This window comes from Acinonyx jubatus, chromosome A2 (assembly GCF_027475565.1).
Source record: "Acinonyx jubatus isolate Ajub_Pintada_27869175 chromosome A2, VMU_Ajub_asm_v1.0, whole genome shotgun sequence".
NCBI lineage: Eukaryota > Metazoa > Chordata > Mammalia > Carnivora > Felidae > Acinonyx > Acinonyx jubatus.
The window spans coordinates 18,371,399-18,394,720 of NC_069383.1; the positions used below are offsets into that span (position 1 = coordinate 18,371,399).

Consider the following 23,322-nt stretch of genomic DNA (forward strand, 5'->3'; position numbering starts at 1 on the left):
TTCTGTTTCTTTGAGCTCCAGTCCGGTCACAGCGTTCCTTTTCTTCCCTGCGTCGGTGGAGCTTCTCGGGATGAGGTTAGGGTCCCAGGCTTCTGCTCCCGACTGCCTTCTGCACTCGGTTTCCCTGTCCCTCTGCCACTGGGGCTCCTGTCGTTCTGTCAACTTCACATCCTTGAGGTTGACCGGAGCCTGGTGCCAGCGCCCTCTGCTGGTGAACGGCGAGAGCACCGGAGCGGGTCTCCCTAGCTTGCTTTTCCATCTGAGGCGGGCCAGGCGCGGGCCTGTTACCTACTTACGGAAAATCGGGAAGAAGTTGGTGCTGACGCCTTGGCACCCTTCTGCTGGGATGTGGAGGAAAGTAGGTATTTATGTGGCTCCATTATGAGAGAACACCAGAGACTAAGAAGTAGTGACTTACACATTTTTACCTATTTCTACCTTGGTGACCCTCTACTCAAACGAAGAAAACCAAGACTCTCCATTTACAGTTTCCCCATCTTCTGCACTGAAACAGCAAATTGTTCACGTCCCCCAGCGATGCTGTAGGACGTTTAAGAAGTGGTCATGTGTTTCGTTCGAGTGAGAACATGGCCTGTTGAACTTCAAAGTTTTGTCTCACTTTCTATCTTGTACCCATTCTCTCTCGTCAGTACTGTCTCCACTGCTACCAAAACGTCTTCAAGGATTGCAAAGAAACACTTGAAAAGCTGTGTCTTCTGTCTTTTCCTTTATGCTCTGGGCATTTGTTTTCAGTTCAGTTTAGGATTGTGTGGGTTTCCACAGCACTGCCTAAAAACACAAAACCCAAACCCTTTTGAAATGAGCAAATACGGAAACCTGCCCCCTCCTGGCCTGCTTCTCCCCAGTCTTCGCGCCATCCTGAGGGCTCGTCAGGATGCATTCACCCTGGCCTTCCTCCCGGTCGCACCCATACCCCCTCCAGGATGCGTTTTCATCCTCCAGTAAAACGTGTCAAAACTTGAAATTTCCCTTCTTCACAATAGCTGCTTGGCACTTATCCAGAACCCCAGCAAGACCCCTCCCCTTATTTGGGGCAAGGGCAGGGTAGCGGGGAAGCCATCAAGCCAGTCCAGCCTCGGGTCCTGGAACCTGTGTCCCTGGTGCAGGTGTGGACCCCGGCTCTGGCCCAGGCTGCACGCCCCTCGCTGTCCTCAGGACCGGTCTGCTTGCCGCCTCCTCTTGGCCCCAGGAGCACGGCTTTCAGAGCACTTCAGCGGTTCGCTTCAACCCATCCAGATGCCACCGCTCAGGTGTTCTCTCCCCTGCCTGGGCTTCTCTCCCTTCAAGCAGCTTCTATGCAGACGCAAAGGTTTCCTCCTTCTCAGACCTCATTTTTCGGCTTGCTGGGAAGAAGTTTTAGGGAGGCACATATGGGGGGAGTGGTTCCACTGATAAGTATTTTCTTTCATTCACACACAAAAAAAATGACGCTTCACCAGTTAGACTTGGGTTTGCTCTGGCTCCCAGCTTGAGAGCAGAGGACCCTGGAGGTCAGTGGTTCTAATACTTCTGAGGAACCAGAGAGGTGGGTCCTGCCCCTGGTGTGGCCCCCCTGGAAAGACTGCAGGCAGAGTCCGGGTGCAGCCTGCAGCCAGGTGACCTCGGTGCTGGACTGGTTGGTTTTGTGACTTGAAACCATTGGTTTATCTCTTCAAGCCTTGATTGAGTTAAACTCTCCTGGCCCAGCAGGTGAACGTGCTTTAGAGAAACCAAAAGCGCCACACAACTTAATAGAGATCTTCAAGGTAGGGAGTTTCCAAGCTTCGGATCAAGGTCCACAGTTGTGCACCTCTGGCCTGCGGAGGGTAATTATTCCATTGGCGGATCTGTTGCAAATCACATTTCAGATGGTGTCTTGATAATTTCACATTTTGGGGCCAGATGGTCAGTTCTAATCATCCTTTTACCTCAAAATGCGGTAGAAGAAGATTCCTCTGGTGGGAGAAGTTTCCTCTGTGTTTTTGTCATGTCTGTCACATCTGTGACCTGGGGTTTCTTTGCTGGCCTCTTTGAGGCTGCTGTACGCTGTGATTTAAAAAAAAAAAAAAAATTTTTTTTTTTAAGTTTATTTATTTTGAGAGGGACAGAGATAGTACGAGTGAAGGAGGGGCAGGGAGAGAGAGAGAATCCCAAGCACGCGCAGAAACCTGCCTGGGGCTCTACCCCATGAAACAGTGAGATCATGACCTGAATTGAAACCAACTGACTGAGCCACCCAGGTAGCCCTGAGTGTGACTTTTTTTTTGAGAGAGAGAGAAGGCACAAGGGAGCAAGGGGCAGAGGAGGGCAGTGAGAGGGAGGGAGAGAGACAGAGAGGGGAGGGGAGGGAGGTCAGCCCCACCCGGGGCGTGAACTCATGGAACCCTGAGATCTTGACCTGAGCCGAGGTCTGATGCTTAACTGAGCCACCCAGGGGCCCCAAACTGAGTGTGATTTTAATTAAAGCTAGATGCTAGCTCCACGTGTCCACCGCAGTGCTCACATCAGGCTGAACGCAAACACCGCGGACTCCTGGGAAGCTTCGTGGAGCTGCCGGGTTGGAAAAGGGAACACCTGGCCACCAATCTGAATGTTAAGTGTTAGTGAAACCTACTTACTTTAAGATAATTTCTTTTCCTGCACCTGAGGGTCTCACCCTCTACCCCCTCCTTCTGGGATGCCTACACCCCAGCAGCGAGAGTTGAACTTGGTCCCTGTGGGAATCCTGAGCCTTAAAATAATGCAGGCCCTCCTCCCCTCACCCTAATTTCTGATTTGGGGGCTCAGGAATTGACACTCTAATATTAAAATCCGACTAGCAGACCTCAATTGGAGCCATGTTTGGGACTGTTGAAGAAAAAATATTCTATTCAATAGAAAATTACTGACACTTGTTAAAAACTTAAAGGCAGACTTTATTCAAGGGCGTGTATTACAATTGGGTTTTATAGTAAGGGAGAGCCATCAGGCTTAACTCTGAATACAAGAGGGAAAGGGACTTTATAGCCAAAGAGTGGATGGAAAGCTGCTAAGAGGAATCACCAAAGGTAAAGGGGGCGTGGGAGGTGGGGGGAGGGGAAGGGTTGGAACTCGCTAAACTCGGCAACCAGGATTCTTGCTGAAGGCAATCTAGGCGATCCGACATTACCTGGGGAATGGTGAAAAATGAGGAGCCCGCCCAAATTTGAGGGCGATCAGGATTGGAGGGTGGGGCTACTGGCTAAAATGACTCGGTAGGATGCTTGCGAAAATTGGACAATGCAGAGAGGAGCAGGGAAGCTCCAGAGGCAGGGCCTAGATGAGGGTTCAGAGGAGCCCGACGAGAGCGAGAGCCGGGTCAAGGAGAAAGTGTCGCGGCCCCGGGACAGCTGGCGACTCCCGCTCGGGTTGGGGGCGAGGACGCCGACTGCGCGGGCTGCCTGCAGGGGGCGCGCCGGGGGCCGGAAGTGGCGAGGCCGCGCGGGGTGGAGGACGTGCGCGCGGGGCCGAGCCGGGTCCCTCTGGCCTGCCAGGTGTGGGTGGGGTGTGGGTCCGCGCAGCCGCCCCGCGCCGCCTCTCGGGCCCGCCCCGGAAGCCGAGAGCAGCGCGCGGGCCCGGGAGGCTGGAGGGCCGGGCCGGAGGGGCGCGTGGTCCGGGACTCGGCTCCGCCCCGCCGTATCCCGAGTGACGGGGCCGCGAGCCTGCGGGCCGGTAGGAGGCGGTTACGGCTGTTCCCGCGGCCGGCGAGGCCTCACGTGGCTGTCCGCGTGCTTCCGCTCCGCCCTCGTCCCCCGCAGGTTGGCACGCGTCTCGCCGCGGCCCCGGTGGCGCAGGGTCCCCGAGAGCGGGGCGGGCCTTGCTTGGGGAGCGCCGGGCACGTCACGAGCCGGCGGGGCCGGGTTTCACCCAGGTAGTGCGGGCTCTGCCCGGCTTCGCCGGCTCCCCGCGCCCGGCCTCTGCGCTTCTCAGAGCCCCGGCAGCGCGGCGGCCCTTAGGCACAGGGTTCGGCCTGCAGCACCCGGCTGCGAGGCCTGGCTGGCCGTTCCGTTTTTTTTGGAACCTTGGGCACATCGCTGTCAGTTCCTCGTTTGTAAAAATGGGCTTGATAATATCTGCCTGCGGGTGGAATAAATGTCGGTGTGCCTGACTGCGGGGCTGTGTCTGCGCCTGGCGGTTAGCAGGGCTCGGGTAGTTGTGGGAACAGTCGGCTATCATCACTGCCTGAATTTTGACAGCAACCAGGTACACTGGCCAAGCTCTGCCCTCTGGCCGGACAGGTTAGGGTGACGTCATGCTCATTTTTTTTTTCCTTAAGTTGTAAACAGTCTTCTAAGATGAGCAATAAATGACTGTGATTCAGAGAGGGATCGCTTATTCATGGTTGACCCTTTTCTAGGCAAACCTCTGCTCCAGTAAGAGCCTCCCTAAGCGGAGCTGACTGCTTTCAGAGTGGACTGCCAAGTGGAAGGGTGAGACTTGCACCCCGAGTCCCGGGGTGGGGACTGAGCTGTAGGGGGAGGGGCTGTGGCGGTGGTAAGTGGGGGTGGGGAGAAGAGAGACCAGGTTAGATGAGACAGGCTGTCAGGGCACCTTCTGGATTACCTCCTTCCTGGAGCAGGTCCGGTTGTGGATCCTAATCCCTACTGCTGGCTAAAATCTGGCCACCCAGAAGTATTTTTGGATTAAGGGAGGGAGTGTTGGCCATTTAAACCTTGCGGGGACTCAAAATGGTCTTGGAGTTGTCTGTAACCACACTAAGGTAGAGGAAATGAGAAGTCTGGAGTTGGGGAGATGAGGGAGAGATCATGAGAGAGATTTTCAGGGTAGGCTAGGCACCCTGGGGACAGCGAGCATCTTGGATGGCAGGGAGAAGGGGAATGGGCCATCTTAGTCTCCTGGGGCCTGCTGTCCACCTCTGGCCTGTCCTGACCAGTAATTTCAGCTGGTGACTGGAAGTATTCCAGCTTATTAGAGCTCACTGGACTTTGTTCTTTGTAGGATTTCAAGCGTGACTCCCATGCAGGACAAACAGACCTAAAGTTCCCGGTTGGATGAGAGTGGGGTTCCCCGTCCTGAATTAGAAAAGCAAGTCATTAAGCCTGGGCCCTGACTCGTCTTCCCTCATGAGAGAAAAGAGAGATGGAAACCTTCAAATCTGGGGATAAAAAGAGGGTCCTTCCCACATGGATGACAGCCCAGGTGGCCGAGAAGAGAAGGGTGCCCGTGAAGACCCCGAAAGCGAGGACATCGGCAGCAATGCCAAGGGCTGCTGCCGCAAGGTGGGACAACTTCCGGTCGGGGTCCTGGGGAATGAGGAGGGAGGGAGGGTTTGGAGGCGTCACAGTTGCTGGCGCTGAGTCTTGCGGTGCGGGCAGAACGGTGAGGTGGGGGGGTGGCTTCAGCCCCACAGAGGTGCGCGTGGCAAATCGGGAGGCCTGGGAATGGGACTCTTGCCCTCATTTTCTGCCCCCCTCGTGAGACCTGAGACCCGAGACCCATCTGTCCCCATCTGTAGCATCATGCCTTCCTTTCAGACTTCCTGCCACGAGGACTGTGTACTGCATGAGTGAGGCCGAAATGGTGGATGTCGCCCTGGGGATACTGATTGAGGTAAAGTCCACTGTGTCTCTTCTTACTCTCACGACCAGAAACCGGACCGGGCCCTTGGTTAATGGCAATAAAGGAGACGCCCTGCATTCTCAATCGGCCTTGGGGAACCCTGTCATCATCCCCCTTCGTCCAGCTGTCCCTTGTCTAGCGCTTCTCGTGCTCCCCTTGGCCTCTCCCCATGTCCGGTGTCACTGAATGTTTGGGGCTGGACACCTGGGGACGGAGTGGTCGTAGGTGGGAGAGCAGCTCTCTCTGGGTGACTGTGGTATGTGGAGGGGACGGAAGTTTTTCACTGCTTACGTCCTCTGAAGGGTCTCAGGTGGGTGAGGTGACTTCTCAGCCGAATGCCACCCAAGTCTCCTAGCTTTTGAAGCGAATAGTAACTGCCACCTTAGTGTTGTGGAGTACTTTCTAGTTGACCAGGTGCTTTCCTAGGTTGTTGCCTCATTTAATCCTTGCAATAACCCAGTGATAGTGATTGCAGGTATTACTGTCCCCATTTTACAGATGAAGATATTAACACCCAGGGACTTTCCCATAGTTACACAGCCGATAAGTGACAGAACGTAGGCCCACGCTCAAGTTTTGTACCCGTGGTCCTTCCGTTCTGTCACCCCCACCTTTCCAGATACGCTTTTCCTATTTTTCTTTTCCACTCTGCCATTCCTCAGGCCCCTGCCCGCCTCTCTCCCAAGGGGGTCTTGACTTCTTCGGGAGCTGTGAGGGGTGGTCGGGGGAGGGGGGGTGGAGAGGGGGAGGCTCTGATTTGGGGCGGTGCTCGAGCCGGTCACACGCTTCACAGTGGCTTCCGCATGTGTTCTGCATCGCCGGTGGTTATTTCATTCGGGAAATAGCACGATGTCTGTTTTGCTCCTCATTTCTCCTACCTGGCAGGCCCGGAAACAGGAACAGCCCTTGGAGCCACTGACTCCGGCTGGTGCTGATAAGCCGGAGCTGTCCCGGGCCCACTCCGCTTTGTCACCGTCCCCGAGCTCTCCTGGGAGCAGAAGTGAGGACGAGGACAATGAGAAAGACACCCTTCCTCCAGGCCACAGCCCTCAGGGGCCCGTGGGGTCTGACTCTGCCCGCAGCAGAAGCCCCGAGGAGGACGAGGACATGTTAAAATACGTCAGGGAAATATTTTTCAGCTGAACGGACAGGCTTCCCAGGGCTTTCTACCCAGAGCGCTGGAGGAAGCCGGCCTCTCCTCCCGCCCGGGGCCTGCCAGCCGCTCCTGCTCCTCCCCTCGTCCGCTCCTCCCTGGCAGGCAGTCACCTCCTTGGGGAGCTGCCCTGTTGAGTGTGTGCAAGTGAGGAGTCCAAATGCGCTTCCGTCAGAATTTCTCCCTGCGCTGTGCCTTCTCCACTCGGAGGCCGTGGTTTTATTGGCCTTCCAGGTCCAGGGAAGGTGGGGACATGGTGGCCAAACTTAGTGAACCGAAGAGCCAACTTAATAATTTTCAGCGAAAAAGAGGCATTGCTGCTAAGTGCACTGGAATCCCCACCGTCTGGTCCCCCTGATCTCTCCCTAAGGAGGACGGCTGTTCTGAACACAGTTCCCGTCACTCGCGCAGCCCCCCCCCCCCCCCCGCGGGTGCCCCGCCCACAGTGCTCTGCTCTGTGTGGGATCTTGAAACTCCGTGTGCAGATCGGAAGCCCCCCTCCCCCAGGCGGCCACCGTCCTGCCACTTGGCGGCTCAGCCTCAGTCCCTGGGCAGTTGTAAAGCGCCAGTGGGACGGGAGCCCTGCGAAGACCCTAAAGACAAGATCACACCGGAGTCCGTGTTTCTGACTCTATTCAGTGTGGTTTTTGACAGGCACAGAATAAGGCAGTCATTTGCTGTATAGGTTTTCCAATATATAGGTGCTGAAAAATACAAACAGTTCCCCAGTGTGTGAGCTGTGTTTATGTCCTTTCCAATTCTGGGTGGAGGAAGTGAAGGCCTCGACATCTGTATGGAACCCCTCAGTTCTTTTCACCTTCCTCCTGCCCAGGGATTCGGCGTTTTGTGTTCCCAACTCCCAGGTCACATGCTGGGAACGATTTGCCAGCTGACGCCCCTGCTCTGTCTGGCTTCAGGTCTGGGAGACTTTTCGGGAGAACCTTCAAAGCCACCAAGGCTTGTCTTTGTGCCCACATGTTCTGTCTTTAGTGACTCCCTCAGGGATCACGCGTGGGCCTTTGGGAGACGGGCTTGTCACTTCACACCCACCGTGGGGAGGGGGAGCTTGCTAACCAGGGCCCCAGGGAGGCTGAGGTGCACTCTCTCATAACGTCCCCTCTTTGTTGCCATGAACCTTCACTCGGTTCCAGTGTGACATGTGGCTAATTATCTTAGAAATCAGGCCTCGTGATGGGAATCCTTATGTCAGTTAAGGGAGTTCTCGTGACAATGAGCTTTTTGTGGTGTGTCCTTGGGAACCTCGGAAGTCCCAAAGGATGGACAGCCCCACGCTAACAAGCCGCGGGTACCGCGGCTGCCACTGCTACGCCCTTGGCCCTCTCGGCACTGGGTACCCCCACCTCCTCTGTGGTGGGTCCCGTCTGCCAGAGCTTGAGGCCGGCATTTGCTATGAAACAGGCTGAAAAGACATGCCAGCCCATGAGTTTTCTGGCACCTTCTCTGAGCATAGTTCAAACTGAACTCTTGCCATCGTGAGCCTCTCGACGGAACTAGCAGCTGTCAAGCTTGACCTTGTCCTCTGCTCTCTGAGGGAACACACACCACGTGGCCATAAGCAAGAGGAGGAGTAAGGCCTGGGCAGTGCCCAGAGCCAGAAACCCAGGCTCCAGGAGGGAGAGCCGGATCCACTTCCACGTGTAGGTGAGGAAGAGGCCCAGGCCGCTGGCCAGCAGCATGGAGGACGTCGCCAGGAAGCCCCCCGCCAGCCACCACTCTGCCTCGTTACTGTTGCACCAGGCCAGGAAGAGGGGCAGGGGGACGAAGAGAGTGAAGACCAGGGCCCCGTACACACCGAGCCTGGCCAGGGCCAGGCCGACCCGCGGCACCCCCAGGGCCTCCAGCTCAGGGAACTGGCGGCACTGGAGGGAGCCGGTGCCCTCGTTCCACAGGCAGAAGTTGTAGAAGCCGATTCTGAGGTTGGGCGAGTCCACGAGGTTGCCGGCCTTCCAGAGGAGAGCGTAGAACAGCAGGAAGATGACCGCCACCGTGACTGTCATGATGCCCAGGAACAGCAGCTGCTTGCCCCGCCTTGGCCTTAGGACGGTCATCGTCTCCTGCCCTTTTGCAGGGCCGCCTTCCGGGGCACCTGAGGGAAGTCACACCCGTGAATGTCCGGCCTCCCTCCCGGTTTCCTCACAAGCTCGCCTTCTCCCTTCTGGAATCCCATAAACACCTGTGGCAGCCTTCCCTCCAACCCCAGCGGGAACAAGAAGTCAGAGGGAGCCTGCAGGCGGGATGCACTTGGTAAGTCACCGCGAGCCCCCTCTCCGGCCTTGTTCAGGAGGAGGGGCTCCCTGGGCCGCTGAGTGCCGGAAAGCGGTGACAATGATGGATGCCCTTTGAACAAAGGCTTTGCTGCCCTTTAAACACCACAAGCCCCTGGAAATGTTTGTGAGGGAGTTTCTCAGATCCTTTCGAGGGTGGGTTTGTCTGGGGTGAGGGAGGAGGCTCGCTGTCCCCGGGGGCCTGAAGGAGGAGGAAGGCGCTAGAGGCACAGGGCCCCCCCCCCCCAGGGGGTGCTGTGGGAACTACTGTCAATGGGCCACAGACCCAGCACATCAGAACTTCCAGATTGGGGTGGGGCACTGGTGTGTTCTAGAAGCCCTGTAGCCTGTTCTAACACAAGCTGGGGGGGGGGGGGGACGGGACGAGGTCTGCTAGACTTCTCCGGGAGCTTACCTGCCCTGCTCTGGGAGTCATTACTTGGTGAAGGCAAGAGGCCACCTGCTCATGAAATCACACAGTGGCACTCACTACCTTTTAAGTGTCTCCGATTTTTTTCCCCGAGAACAGGAATCATAGAAATCTTGGAAAATAATACGTAAAAGAAAAAAATACATAAAAAATAACCTCTTATCCCACCACGTACATAGAACCACTGTTAATTTCTTACCAATATTTTTTTCCTATGCGCTGATGTGTTTTTAAATAGTCACACTGTTGACCACAATGATTTTCTCGCTGAGTATTATGCACATTTTTCAAAGCTGTTACATAGTCTGCAAAAACATGTTTAATGGCTGTGTGATAGTTCGTGTCGTAGATTTATCCGTCACGCCATTAGGCAGATTGTTTCCATTTTTACCATTATAAGTGACAGATAAGGAAGATGTTTGTATGATTCTTGGTTGGAATCTGATTTTTCCTTCAGCTAGATATCTAAAGTGGAGCCAAAGGTAGAAATACTTTTGAGTGATCTTACTGCATATTGCCAAATTGATCCGCAGAAAACTTACTTGTAGTCCCCGTAAAATAGCGTACACCGTCCTCATCGTATTTGAACAGTCTTTTCACTATGATTTTAATCAGAAGGACTTCTCCAAATTGCTCTTCTACCACAGTAGTCTGCCTGCGATACCTTTGTATTTGTAAAGTTTCGACCACCCAACAAAATAGCCATTTGCGTGCCAAAGTGCCACTAGCCTTCCAAGACACAAGGTGCTGGGGACAAAGGACGGAGGGCCATCCTGTCAGTGCACCCAGCCTGGGGCGCCAGGTGGTTTCCTGCAGCCAGCTAGCGGTGGCCCCGGGGAGAGGCTCAGGGGACATGTCCAGCCCTGGGGGGCGGCTTCTGAAGGGAGCAGCCGCTCCCTCGTTCCCTCCGCTGGCTGGAAGGAAGGTGCGTCCCACCACATCCCATCTCTGTTCTGCTAGAACAGGAAGTGCCCCGAGGGAGAAAGAGAACAAGTGTGAGGGAAGAGGAGATGGGCCCTGCTGAGGGAGAAGGCGCTGCACCAACTACCACAGACTGGGCAGCTTATAAACCACAGACATTTATTTCCCCCAGCTCGGGGGGCGGGGGCTGAGAAGTCCAAGATCAAGGGACTGGCTGATTTGGTGTCTGGTGTGCCCCCTTCTTGGTTCGTAGAGGGACATCCTTCCCCAGTGTCCTCACATGGTGGAAGGGACAGGAAGCTGTCTGGGGCATCTTTATTTTTTTCTGGGACCTCTTTCACAAGGGCACTGATTTCATTCATGAGGGCTCTGCTCTCAACCTCATCACCTCCCAAAGGCCTCACCTCCTACTGTCATCACCTTGGAGGTTAGGTTTCAACGTACGAAATTTGAAGGACACAGCGATTCACTCTATAGCAGGTGGCTCCCTTCAGAGGGCCTGAGTCAGTGCAGACAATGAGAATAAAGATTTATCAGCAAGCAACTCCTTTGAGTGAGAGCCGGGACAGCACCTTGGGGGGAGGCCGGTGCCCGTCAGAACAGAAACATACACCTGTGCCTGCAGTGAGGTTTTGAACTCCTGTCGCCACCGTCCACCAAGGGCCTCTGCCCCTGGCTTCTCCTTCAGGGGAGCTCGGCAGGGAAGCGCCGAGGTGGCAGAGAAGGGCCATCCCGCGGAGGCCCTAGGACCTCCCGCTACCCTCCTTGCAACAGCAAGGCTTAGCAGGTGTGGAAAGGTGTCTTTGGTCCATGCGTTGTGAGAGTAGCATAGCTGAAGTTCTAGCTGGCCCAGCCCGCGGTGTGGGAACATCCCCAGCAGTAGGTGTTCTGTACGGTTTTCGTATTTCACAAATGCTTGTAGAAACCTGTATCTACGTTTTTAGTGGGTTTAGGTGTTTCAGGGTGCGAGATGGATTTCCAGGGCTGGAACCCCGATTTGTGCGCGTGTGCCGTAGCAGATGAGCTTTGACTTGCCTCCGTTGGTTGGGAGTACGGGTGGCCTTACGTGGATGTTCCCTCTTCTTGCCCCTATTTCAGGCCTGTTACACTTGGGCTCAAAAAAATCGCTATTTTTAAGCATTTTTGACTTGAAGACAGAGCCAGGTTCAAAAGGCGTGGTGGCCTGAGGACATCGTATCAGCCAACTCTGGCTGTGGCTCCCAGGCGACCGGCCTTTGTTTTTGACTTCCTGCCTTTCTCTCAACTGCCCTTTGGGAGGGTTTCAGTAGAGAGTGAAACAAAATAAAACCGGACCTGGGAAGCCCAGGAGCACAAATATGGGGAAGGTGGTTGCCCCTGGTTCCCCTTCTTCTCCTCGGTCTTTATAGGCACAGAGTTCAGCTCCACCGCCTGGAGCTTGGGGCTCAGCGCCACTGGGCAACTTTGAACTTGTACTGGCAGTTAATTCTCTGTAGGGGATGCCTGCTCCTGGTGCTCTCCACTCTGGCTGTGCTCAGGCGGCCCCCAACCCCATCTGCCCTCTCTCTCAGTCTCCCTGAAACTCCTGAGGTCTTGCCCTGCCCCCTGCCTCCAAATCCTACTGATCCCTGCCCCCTTTATCCACTTGGCCGTCCATCTTATCCCCTGAACGGTGCCTGACACACAGAAGGAACTTCTTGTTAAGAAAGAAGACAGGAAGAGGGGGGAGAGAGAGAGAGAAAGAATGAAAGATGGAAGGAAGGAAAGAAAGAAAATTAAAGAAAAAGGAAAGCCAAGCCCTGTGGTACCCCTCAGTTATTGCGCGTGTACATCTTGTGTGCGTGTCCTGACAAGCCAGCAGGCTTCCTGAGGCGAGGGGCCGTGTTTCGTGTGTCAGACACACTCAGCACGGCGCTGGGCTGGCTGCTCCCCGTGTCCCCTCAGACATCCGGACAGACTTCAGGACCTCAGGGACCGAGAGGCTGGAGGCTGGTCGCAGCTTCTTCGTCTAAACATTTCGTAGAGGATGCCTCTGGACGTTCCGTTGGAAAACCCCATGGCGCTCTTCTCTGTTGTCCTAAGAGCCCACCCTGGCTTTCGTGGCTTTTGACAATCCGCATAATCTCGTTCTCGCCACCACGAGCTTTTGAATTCCCTTTCGTGACGAGCCTTGCCTCCTTCAGAGGGTGAACCAGCAGGCTGCTGCGTCACTGCTGCCATTTTTAGCTGAACTTTTTCCTGTTTATAAGACAGCCACACGTGATGATTGTAGAAAAGTGGAAAACTATGTGAATGACCAAAACTCATCTGTAACTTTGGGTTGTAGAAACCACCACTCTCAATGCATTTCCTTCTGTCATGTTGTTTTACACGGTCAGGCTCATGCGAATATATATGTTTGCATCCCGCTTTGTCAACATCATTACGGCGTGAGCGTGCCCCTATGTCACGAGAAGTGTTTCCTGCACGATGTTTTTCGTGGCTGCCCGTACTTTAGGACATTACTCTGTAAGACTGGACACAACGCTGTGGCGATGTTTGTGAATCACCGTCCCTTACCGTTGGCACTTGCTTCTCAAGACGCCTCAAGTGCCATGGCATTCCTGAGTCACGGAATCAAAAGGAACTTTACGAACTGTCCTAGTGCCTTCGTTCCCTTTCCCGGAGGCAGGTTTGTAGCTCCGGTCTCCATCTCCCAAGTATACTTGGCACCTGTCTGTGATCTGCGAGAATACCCGTCCACATGATTGTGTATATATATATATATATATATACACACACACACACACACACACAATATATATGTATATATTGTATATATTATATACATATATATTGTAATATATATATACACACTATATATATATATATATATATATATATATATATATATATATATATATACAGCCCCCCTCACTCACCACCCGTGGAAATTCTACTTCGCTTATTAAGTGTTTGGTGAACTCTCAGAGTGAGCCCCGCGGAGGGGAACAGAGTACCCACGAAGAACGTCCCCTTCAGAGTCCCCCTCCAGGAGCGTGGGGACTAGACTGGAACTTCTGAGTTCTTCCACCGGGAATATATCGTATGTTCTACCTGGAGGGGTGTATATGTTCCGGAATGTGCTACCAAGGATGACTTCTGCCCAGGGTGCCCTCTTTCCACGGCAACATCAACGATGACCTGGTATTCTTCCTGCTCCTTTAGGAACAGGACACCTCGATACTGTCCCCTCTTGGACCTCTCCTGTTATCCTCACCCCTCACTCCCTCCCTCAGCTTCAGTTACAGTGGCTTCTTCCTCATTTTCCAAGAACTTAAGGCAAGTCAGGACTTCCATGCTTGCCATTTTCTCTGCCTGGAATGCTCTTCTGTTATTACACGCCTCCCTTGGGCCTCTCTGCTCAACTGTCCCTTTCTTACGGAGGCCACCCCTGGTTAGCATCTCCACCTGTGACAACCCCTCCACCGGCCCCACAGCTCACACTGCCTGTGCCCCTTTCCTGCTCTCTCCCCATAGCTCTGGTGCCATCTAACATTCTCAACATTTCTTGTCCCCCCCGACCCCGGTCCCCAGTAGACTGTAACCTCCATGAGGGCAAGGACTTGTATCTGCTGCTCATTTTTATGTGTCTGTGGTTAGCTGCTCTGTTTATCTGTCAAAGACCTATCTTTCACTGTTCCGTCCCCCACACCCGGGACTACGGGCCACACGGGAGGCACTCAGTAAAAGTCTGTTAAAGGACACGCGAGTGACTGAATGAACGTCAGCAACGGCACATAGAGTTGCTCAGACCCCTCCCTGTGTCGATTTTTTCCATCTGCTTCCCTGTCCTGGTCCTCCTCCTTCTGGCCCCTCCCTCTTCTTCCCGGTTTCTAAATGTGAGCTCTCTACAGGATTCTCCTCTCAGATACGTCACGTGGGCCTACAGCTGTGAGAGCCACACACCGAGAGCCCCGACGACGGACATGAGATGTGGGGACAGCGGAGGTCAAGGGCACACCCACGAGCGGTCCCTACCGGGGCCCCCAGGACCGCCTGGTAGAAACTGATGGTATCATTTTGTTGTCAGAACAGAACAGAAGCTTGAAAGAAAAAACAGCGAGCCGATGGGGTTGTTACTAGTTGTAAATTCATCTCCCAGCCTTCCTTTTCACTCGTGATTTAAGAGAGCTCTAGGGAACAACAGAGGGAAGAACTTGCTTTGAGAATTCTCTTTGACCAGTGAAGGCGTCCAGGGAGAAATCGAGTTTGACTGAGAGTTTATTAATAGTTAAAAACAGATTTCAGAAGCTCTTTGGGCATTTACTCTGTGCCAGGCCCTGTGCCGAGCACTTAGTAGGTACCATTTTATTAAGTTCTTACGACAACCCTGTGGGAGCAGGTTTACGATTGCCATCCCCATTTTCCAGAGGAGTAAAACCGAGGCTCGGTGAAGGTCAGGAGCTTCCCCAAGGTCCCCCGGCCAGTGGACAGTGACAGTCCATCAGGCGGGTGGGTCGTAATCATCTAGAATCTGCCTCCACTGAATTGTGCGCGTGCCCGCTGAGGCCTGGCGGACGCTGTTGTCGTTATTGGCTCTTCGTGCGGTGGAGACCATGTGGAATGAGCGTTCTGGGCATACACTCTGCAGCTGTGTGTCCTGGGTTCCAATCCCAGTTCTACCATTGACTTAACATCCCAGCGCCTAACATTCCCATCTGTAAAATGGCTACAATAGAATTTATCTTGTAGCTTATGTACAGCACGTGGAACGTGACCTAGTAAGTCCTGTGTCAGTCATTATTGTCATGGAGAAGAAACTGGAACTCGGGGAAGGGAGCCCGGCCGCGGTGCGGCCCTAGAGGAGACAGACGGTGCCTGTGTCTACCTGCCGAGCTCCGCTGGGGGACCTGCGCCCCAGGGAGCTGTCTTTTGTGCCCTTGGACGCTGATGTGGCCGCCACAGGTGGTGGGGAAGAGTGTGGACCCGGGGGCCGAGTGCCCGGGCTCAGGGCCCATGAGCTCGAGCAGAACCCAGCTCGGCCTTCGGCACCTGCTCCCCATCCGGACCCTGTCGCTGGCCTGTCCCCGGGGGCTATGGGGAGACGGAGGTGTGGCAACTGTCTCCACGCCCGCCCCGTAGGCTGGGTGTGCTGGGCCGGGCCGCTCTGCCAACTGGAGCCCTGACTGTGGAGAAAAGGGAGGTGAGGGAAGAGCGAGGGGAGGGGGGCTGGGGGTGCAGCACCAAGGGGGAGAGAGCAGCAAAGCGGGGGGAAGAAAGCGTCCGGATAAAGCCAGAACAGGGTCTGAGCGGAGCAGCCAGCGGCCCTGCCGAAAACCTCCCCATCGAACACACGCAGGACAGGGTGGCTGGCGGTGTGGGTGCGGCTCTGACAGAAATAAAAAGGGAAGAAGAAAGGGAAATGTGTCATGTTTCCTTTGGCAGAAGCATGAGCCCAGGTTCTTATTTTTCACAACCGGCCTGGGGTGGTGCGTCCCAAAGGTGCGGAGGCAGCCCCCGGGGGTCGCCCGCGCTCTGAGGACGGCCAGGCTGGAGGGCAGCTTTGTAGGCAGCGCGTGACATTTGGGTTTGCTTGCCTGTGCCAGGGAAACGAAAAGCAGCTTCACCAGCAGAAGCACAACCACGCCACGAGACCACCACGCAGGGTCAAAACCGTCCGTCTCCAGACCTCCACGAACACCGAGCCACGGACGTGGGCCGTTTCAGCGGTTCCGTGAATGTCAACTAGCTCTTTGTTCGTTTGTTTTGTTGCTTGTTAGCCTCGGCAGGCAGATGATGCAGCTGGGAACGAGGGTCAAAACATAAAAAATCTAGAGGGAGAAAAATCCTTCACCACAAGAACACGCCTGCATCTTGGACCCGTCCTTACTTGGTGTTTTTGTTTGTTTAATGTTTAAACATTTTTTTTAATGTTTATTTTATTCATTTCTGAGTCAGAGACAGAGCGTGAGCGGGGGAGGGGCAGAGAGAGAGGGAGACACAGAATCTGAAGCAGGCCCCAGCCTCCGAGCCGTCAGCACGGAGCCCGATGCGGGGCTTGAACTTACAAACTGTGAAATCATGACCTGAGCCAAAGTCAGATGCCCAACTGACTGAGCCACCCAGGCGCCCCCCCCTCACTTGGTTTTTAGTGGCGGGACTCCACAGCTAGCTTATGGGAAGCTAAGGACCTAGAGCAGAGTTTGAGGATAAGTAGTACCAGAGGCAGAACAGCCTTTGGCTGTCACTCTTGATTCTCCTGCCCAGCCCTCTCCTGCAATCCCGATAGACATTCACAGCCCCCCTTCTACTGAGGAGGCCAGGTTTCATCCTGTGACTCCACGAAGGGCACATTTTGGAGAGTTCCCTGAGCCGTAGGCCCTGTGGAGTCAGTAGCTCTCAGGGCAAACCAGAAACCTGGCCTCATGAGCTTGCCTTCCCGTTGAGGACACAAACACCAGTGGTGTACTTTTAAAAAGACCGTTCCAAGTTTTGAAAAGATTTGGGAAGGAAACCAACAGGATGAAACAAAGGAGAGAAGGTGGTGGAAGCCGTGAGTCTAGATTAGTGGGTCAGGGAAGGCCTGTGTGCAGAGGAGACATTTGTTTGAGGCCCGAGGGATGTGACAGAGCCATCCCGAGTTGGGCCTGGGCAAGAGCCCTCCAGGGAGACAGTGTGGCTGTTATAAACACTGGCCTGGGAGAGGATCAGATTTCCGGGGCCGGGGTGGCTGCAGCCCCGTGACTGAGGGGAGGGGACCCAGGTCCCTGGGGGCCTTGTAGGCCAGGGTGAGAGGTGTGGATTTCATCGCTCGACCTGAGTGTTCTATTAACTCCTGTCCCTCTTCCCTCAGACATGAGGCTCTAGGCGCCCAGACAGATCTGTGAGCCGGGACAGACGCGCGGAGGCCAGGGGTCACCTCACACCCGTCCTGCCGGCTGGGCCCTCGGCAAGCACCGAGGCCTACTTGGACGTGGCTGGTACGCAACCGTTGGAAGAAGGGGAGGGAAAGAATAATAGACCCAAAGACTGGGACCTTCAGTTTTGCAAGAGGTCTTTCGAGAGAGGCTTCTTCCCCAGTAAGCTTGTAATACATCAGAAAGGGCCTCAAAACACATGCAGATTAACTCAAAGAAAGCAGATCGCATCTAAGTTGAGTAGCAGACGCTAGGGGCCTTCCCCCTCTACCCTTCAAGGCCAGTTTCGGGAACCTCAGAAAGCCAGTCTTCGGTCACTCTGACGAGTCTTTGCCTCATCACCCTGCTGGCGTCAGCTGTGGCCTCTGCCTCCCGGTTGTCCGGCTGCCTGAGGAGGGGGCCGAGGCTGCGGTTCCTGCCGCTCTCTGCTCTGCCCGGGGACTTGGCAATCGGTACCCCCACCGCCCCACTGCTGCTCAGCGGACAGAGGGTACCTCTCCACAAAAGCGCGGGGGACCCAGGGCTCACCTCCCAAAGTCTGTTGAAGTCAGGTTTGGGCTGACAAAGTGAATTCCTGTACTGGGACCACAAAATGGAGGCAGCCCTGGTGGCCCAGCCCGTGTCACAGTTCTAAGCCTAAGTCATGTGAAACACCTGTCAGGGACCCCCCCCCCCCCCCAGCACAACCTTACCCTAGAAAACAGGACCTGCCCACCTTCTAAGGAAACCCCGACGTCCCGGCCAATCGTGCCCATTCTTTCCCATGTTGCTGCTTCTCTACACAACTGGCTCTTGCCCCAAATCCTGCCAGACTGCTCCATGCTTGGGAGGCGCTGTACTCCCCCAATCCACGGCTTGTCTTCCCTCAGATAAAGGAAGGGTAAACTCATCACTCAATTGTTTCCGTTTTGTCCTTTGACAGGGCTGAGAACGCTGAGGTGGCGTGACGCAGGGGCACCGAGTACAGCTCTGAAGATCTCAGTTGCTAATGAGAACATACGGCCCACGTGCCGGAAGATGACATTTGCAGATGCTTGTTAATGCTTGCGAAGTCACTTTCGGGCGTACCATTTTGAGGCCCGTGGCAGGCTAGAGTCACTGAAGTAGTTGCGGTACCCAGCTCCTGGGTAGATTCCTAGAGATGACGGGGGCGAGATTGGGCCCCAGCCCCCAGAACGGTACCCCCCCAGGGCTACCAGGATGGACAGCTCAAGAGTGGAGTGTCTCAGAAAAGCCACACATGCGGGGTTAATACGTGACCAAAGTATTAGAGTTTGCTGGAAGGTTTTTCACGAACGGGTGCGGAAGCCGTCGATTAGCTTCCTGAAAGCAAAACTAGTTTAAGTCCTCATGTCCACCCCACACACCAAAGTGAACGTCACATGGATCCAAGAGGGAAATGCCATCAACAGAGGGGAAAACAGATCTAAAAACAAGTCCAGATTCGATTACGAATGAGAAGGAACACTTTGAGCTTAAAAGCAAATTGACATTACACACACAAAGAAGTGCAGATTTAACTATTTAAAAGAAAGACACATTTCCGTACAACAAAAACAAACTAAAAAAAGTGAAAGCCAACGAGTGTGGAAAGCATCTGCAACAGATATGAAATGATTAATATTACCAATATATCACATATTCACACAAACGAGTACGAGACACATCAACCGTCCGTCAAAACGGACAAGGAACAGAGAGATTTCAGGAAAGGACTGCCAGGTAGGTCAGTGTAGCGGTCATGCTTCCTACCAAATGTGTGGGCGTTTTCCTCCACCAAGCAGTTCTCCGTGACACCAGCGGGTGTCCTACTACTTAAGCCAATTCTGACATTATCTACAGGAAAAGAGTGTCAGATCCTGGGGCTAAGGGTTCAGTCCCCAAAGCCGGTTCCCCTTCCTCCTTCCCGGCTCCTGACCAAGGCGTAGGCACCCGGGCCCGACTGGCGAAATGAATCCCGGGGTGTTGGTGACTGAATCTCCAGCCAGTCTGCCTCCCTGGAGGTTGTGGGGGGTGGGGCTAAAAGTTCCGACCCTCTAATCACAAGACCCTCGAAATCACAAGGCTCTTTCTCCCACAAACAAACCCCGTCTATAGGGACTTTCCAAAAGTCAGCTCATTAGCGTAAACCCAGACGTGGCTGGACGGAGCTTGTTAATGAATAAAGAAGACACCTTTATCGCTATTCACACTTATTCCTAAGTGTTCCAAGGGTTTTAGGAGCTCTGTGCCAGCAAGGGCAACAAAGTCCAAATATATATTCTTATTATATAAATCACTATATCTCATTAACTAACATGAGAAAAAACGTCTATGCCTTTGTAGCACAAGCAAAGAAAAGCCAAGTCAAACATCCTGTGAGTTTCCGTATCAAAACTGCGGCTAAGAACTTTGGATGGCACCTAGCCCATGGCAAGGCTAGCCTTGTCATACGGTGACGGTGACAGTGGCCCAAGTGACCCGTAAACATTTGCGCAAACTTTCCAGGAGGCGATTTGGCAATATGCATGGAAACCCTTAAAACTAAAAGTCCTATCTTTTTGGCCTGGTAATTCCACTTAGGGGTGTACCCCAAGACAGCAACCAGAAATGCAATCAATGGTTTATACACAGGAATGTCCATCACCGCATCTTGCAAGAAACGGGAAGCAGCTTGAACGCCCACCATTGGAATTAAACTGTGACGCACCAAAGTGGTGAGACTGCAGACTTTAGAAAAGCCAGTCTAAAATCACACTAATAGAGTATGACTGCAGGAAGGAGACTAAGGGAACATTCTAAAATGTTAATGCATCTGTCTCTGGGTGGTGGCATTGTGAACAACTGTTCTCTTTTTGCATGAAAAACATTTCCAGAATTATGTGTTGCATTTATGTAAAAGTGAAATGCAGAAAACAAACACAAACGGACTTCATGATCAGATCACAAACGACTTCAAGGCAGGAGTCGGCTGGCGAGAACCTGAGAAAGGGGATTACGTGCAGAATCGAAGGGGATGTCTTATGAACAGATTCTTAGGTCTGGGGCTTGGCGAGGGTTGGGGTGTAGGAAGAAGATACTGAGAAATGCACATTAGTTGTCAGGAGTCGAGAAGGAAAGAAGGAATCACATAATGTGTGTGTGTGTGTGTGTGTGTGTGTGTGTGTTTCTTTCCCAAAGGAACCTTTGATTTTACAGGTGAAGAAGTATAACGGAAGTTATTAAGGAAACAGTCCGTATTTAAGAAAATATTTTAAGATCAGCACTGGCGGGCATGAGAAGCACTGTAGTCTAATGACATAGGCTCTGAATATGTTAGACCCTGTTCAATTCTGAGTCAAGAACATGGGTCTTTCTGACAATCTCAACTCGCGGTGTATGTTTCTGTAACTCGGAATAGTAATAGTCGAGCCACTTCGAGTCAGTGACCTGCTTCTGTCTGGCTGCCCGTTTCTGATGAGCAACCCGCCCCGCGGGCCATAAACATCTATTTGCACAGACCTTGCAACACCCTGTCGCCAGGTTATCCCTGTGTGTTCCTTTTAATTATTTTTTTTTAATGTTTATTTATTTTTGAGAGAGCAAGCAGGGGAGGGGCAGAGAGGGACGGAGGCACAGAATCTGAAGCAGGCTCCAGGCTCCGAGCTGTCAGCACTGAGCCCGACCCGGGGCTGGAACCCACGAACTGTGAGATCATGACCTGAGCCGAAGTGGGACACTTAACCCACCGAGCCACCCAGGCGCCCCCATCGCCATGTGTTTCTAACCGGGTGCGCTGGCAGTCCCCTCACCATCTTGGGGGCCGCAGCCCCCCAGGATGATGGTGGCGGGAGCCGAGGGAAGGAGGGCAGAGCGGCACCCGAGGTCACTGGGGGGGGGGGGGCGGGTGTGCGGACACGGCCCCGCGGCGTGGCCCCGCTAGAGCGCGAAAGGCCGGAGCCCACGCTGAGCCCAGACGCAGGCCAGCTGCGCTCCACGCAGGGTGGGTACTTACGAACAAGAAGAGGCAGAACGCACAGGCGCTCGTAAAGAGGACGGGCAGGGAGTCAGGTTTGGCGGAGTCTCCTTTCTCGCTGGCTTCCTAACGCCAGGCTCCGGAGACGGAGCCGAGGCCGGTGGAGAGGGGAAGGGCGGCCGGAGGCCGGCCCGGGCTTCCCACCCGCTCGCGCTTGCAGTTGTGCCCAAGTAAACAGCTCGCTGAAGGTCAGGGCACTGATGCCGCCGACTGGTGTCACATCAGCTGATTTCACTTTCATTTCCTCACTTGCCGGTGGCTCGTGACTTTTCAGAAAAAGGGAACGTAAACAACGTTGTTGTTGTTCACCAGATCGCGTACTTTACCCACGCCCGAGCCGCCCGACCAGTTGACCCAAGGAGCCAGGTAAGGGTCCTGACGCTCTCACACGACAGCTCCGGAAAGGGAACTGCCCAGGACACTCTCAAAGCTCCCAGTGATTTAGACTCCGAGTAAACAAGACCTCCAGTTTTACTCAGAAGGGGCCTTTAACATCATCTGGTCTAAGATCCCGGACCCGGGTCCCCCCCCCCCCCCCCCCCCCACCGGGAAGCACTCAGGCCCTCTGTCCCCTTCTTTTCAGGAATCTGCGCTTCTCTGGCCACAAAACCTTGTGGGCTTAGCGTCCTAACGGGGGGGGGGGGGGGGGGGGGGTGTTTGGGCCGGTGCTGGAGCAGCGGGAACATCTCTTCCTTCAGAATAAGAGCAGAACCAAGCTTTTATTTTGTAACCACAGGGGCTCCCGGCCAGAGTTTAAAAATTGCTTCCTTTGCCCACATGACCAGCTGGGAACTCCAATTTGGAGCCAGGCTTGGTTAAGTCAGTAGAAGCTGCCCTAGTAATACTGCAGAACGCCTGGCCTGGCGGGTTTCTTCGGGTTCCTCTTCCCTCCCGGTCCTTCCCCCCCTCCCCCCGCTACTCCCCAGGAGTTCTTTGAACTGCCACATGTTTTCCCCTTTGGAGTTCCTTTAAACTCAAACCCTAGAAAGATGAGGTCTGACGAGGCTTTGGGGTCAGGGCTCCCAGCTACAGAGGAGCAAATTATTTAACCAAGCTGAGCGTGAGTTTCTCACCCGTGAAATGGAAGCGTGGCTGTTGTGGGAACCCAGAGAGAGAGTGTGGAAGTGCTGGGCAGGTCATGATGGCAGCTGTTACTAGGGGAGGGGCAGAGGGAGAGTCCCACGCAGGCTGACAGCCCCACCTCGGGCTCAGTCTCGAAAAGTGTGCCTTGATGACCTGAGCTGAAGTCAGAGTCGGCCGCTGGACCAACCGCCCAGGCGCCCCCGCAGCTGTTACTATTTAAAAGCAGAATTTCTAAACACTGAGAGTAACCTTCTTGGTAATGCCTTCAAGGCAGAGACAAAAGGAACTTTTCAGTACGAATATAAAGTAGTTACTCTGAAAATTAAACACCGGTGAGTAAGGGGATGTAGTGGAAGAGGGAGAGAAACGTATATTTATACATCCACTACAGGTTCCAATGCACATAGTTGTGAGAGAGCCAAACAGAGCTTCACAGTTCGTTGTGAAAAGCAGCGACCGCATTCTCCCTTCTTCTCCAGAGCCAAGCACTTTCACCTGGGTAAGCGGATTCTTCAGGTGTTTACCCCAGTTCTCAAAATAACCTGCTTGTCTCCGTGCTCTCTGGTTTCTCAGTTTCAGGCATCATCTCCTGACTCTGAGCTTTCTTCTCCCTGATTCCCTGTCCACAAGCATGAGTCTTATCTTCCTCCTCCTTCCAAATTGGTTATTTTAAGATTTTGCTTAAATCAATATCCAGCGTCTGCACTCTTGTAACTATGTAAATACCACACACAGCAGTGGAGTCGTGTAGAAAATTGTGATTCCCTTCCCCCCGCCCCCCTTTCCCGGTCTGTTAGTCTTCTCTGGAAATAATCGTCTTAGTTCTGTGTTTGCTTGGATTTCTATGTACTTAATACCGATGCAACCCTCAAAACTTAAATCTTTTTTCAAGAAATGTGTATGAGTGGTGCTTGACCTCTTCCTGACAAAAGCTCCCCCAGCGCCCTTGAACCCACTTCTGCTCCGGGCTGGGTCTTGAC

The 23,322-nt window shown here is 53.8% G+C and overlaps 2 protein-coding genes and 1 long non-coding RNA gene across 12 annotated transcripts in view; 2 read left to right on the forward strand and 1 right to left on the reverse strand.

The window, feature by feature from the left end:
* Positions 1-3,081: 3,081 nt before the first annotated feature.
* CYREN (cell cycle regulator of NHEJ) lies at positions 3,082-7,487 on the forward strand. Of its 6 annotated transcripts, none has more exons than XM_027075531.2 (5): positions 3,627-3,776; positions 4,376-4,448; positions 4,978-5,258; positions 5,514-5,589; positions 6,484-7,487. In XM_027075531.2, exons 3-5 carry the CDS (start codon positions 5,119-5,121, stop codon positions 6,739-6,741), a joined length of 474 nt encoding a protein of 157 aa, XP_026931332.2. In that variant the 5' UTR covers positions 3,627-3,776; positions 4,376-4,448; positions 4,978-5,118; the 3' UTR covers positions 6,742-7,487. The 6 variants fall into 6 exon arrangements, with proteins under 6 accessions (XP_026931329.2, XP_026931332.2, XP_026931330.2 ...); XM_027075529.2 differs by lacking the exon at positions 3,627-3,776 and adding an exon at positions 3,825-3,889; XM_027075527.2 differs by lacking the exon at positions 3,627-3,776 and adding an exon at positions 4,033-4,256.
* TMEM140 (transmembrane protein 140) lies at positions 7,368-21,805 on the reverse strand. 4 transcript variants are annotated; one of them, XM_027075524.2, is made up of 3 exons: positions 21,239-21,805; positions 10,792-10,886; positions 7,368-8,858 (listed from the first exon to the last, which is right to left on the reverse strand). In XM_027075524.2, exons 2-3 carry the CDS (start codon positions 10,802-10,804, stop codon positions 8,263-8,265), a joined length of 609 nt encoding a protein of 202 aa, XP_026931325.2. In that variant the 5' UTR covers positions 10,805-10,886; positions 21,239-21,805; the 3' UTR covers positions 7,368-8,262. The 4 variants fall into 4 exon arrangements, with proteins under 4 accessions (XP_026931325.2, XP_053074026.1, XP_026931326.2 ...); XM_053218051.1 differs by lacking the exon at positions 10,792-10,886 and having other exon boundaries at positions 21,262-21,803; XM_027075525.2 differs by lacking the exon at positions 10,792-10,886 and having other exon boundaries at positions 21,239-21,801.
* Positions 20,630-23,322, forward strand: part of LOC106975713 (uncharacterized) — a 60,926-nt gene continuing 58,233 nt past the window's right edge. Inside the window, exons 1-3 of one of the 2 annotated variants that reach the window (XR_003426015.2) lie at positions 20,630-21,014; positions 21,534-21,625; positions 22,734-22,841. This is a non-coding gene — a long non-coding RNA (uncharacterized LOC106975713). The remainder of the gene's footprint in view (positions 21,015-21,533; positions 21,626-22,733; positions 22,842-23,322) is intronic. The other variant, XR_008296621.1, reaches the window with a different exon arrangement.

Excerpts from the sequence above, each read along its gene's own strand:
- CYREN (XM_027075531.2), top strand. The coding sequence starts at position 5,119 with ATGGAAACCTTCAAATCTGGGGATAAAAAGAGGGTCCTTCCCACATGG. Across the intron at positions 5,259-5,513 it reads CCAAGGGCTGCTGCCGCAAG|ACTTCCTGCCACGAGGACTG; the intron begins GTGGGACAACTT and ends CCTTCCTTTCAG. Across the intron at positions 5,590-6,483 it reads CCCTGGGGATACTGATTGAG|GCCCGGAAACAGGAACAGCC; the intron begins GTAAAGTCCACT and ends CCTACCTGGCAG.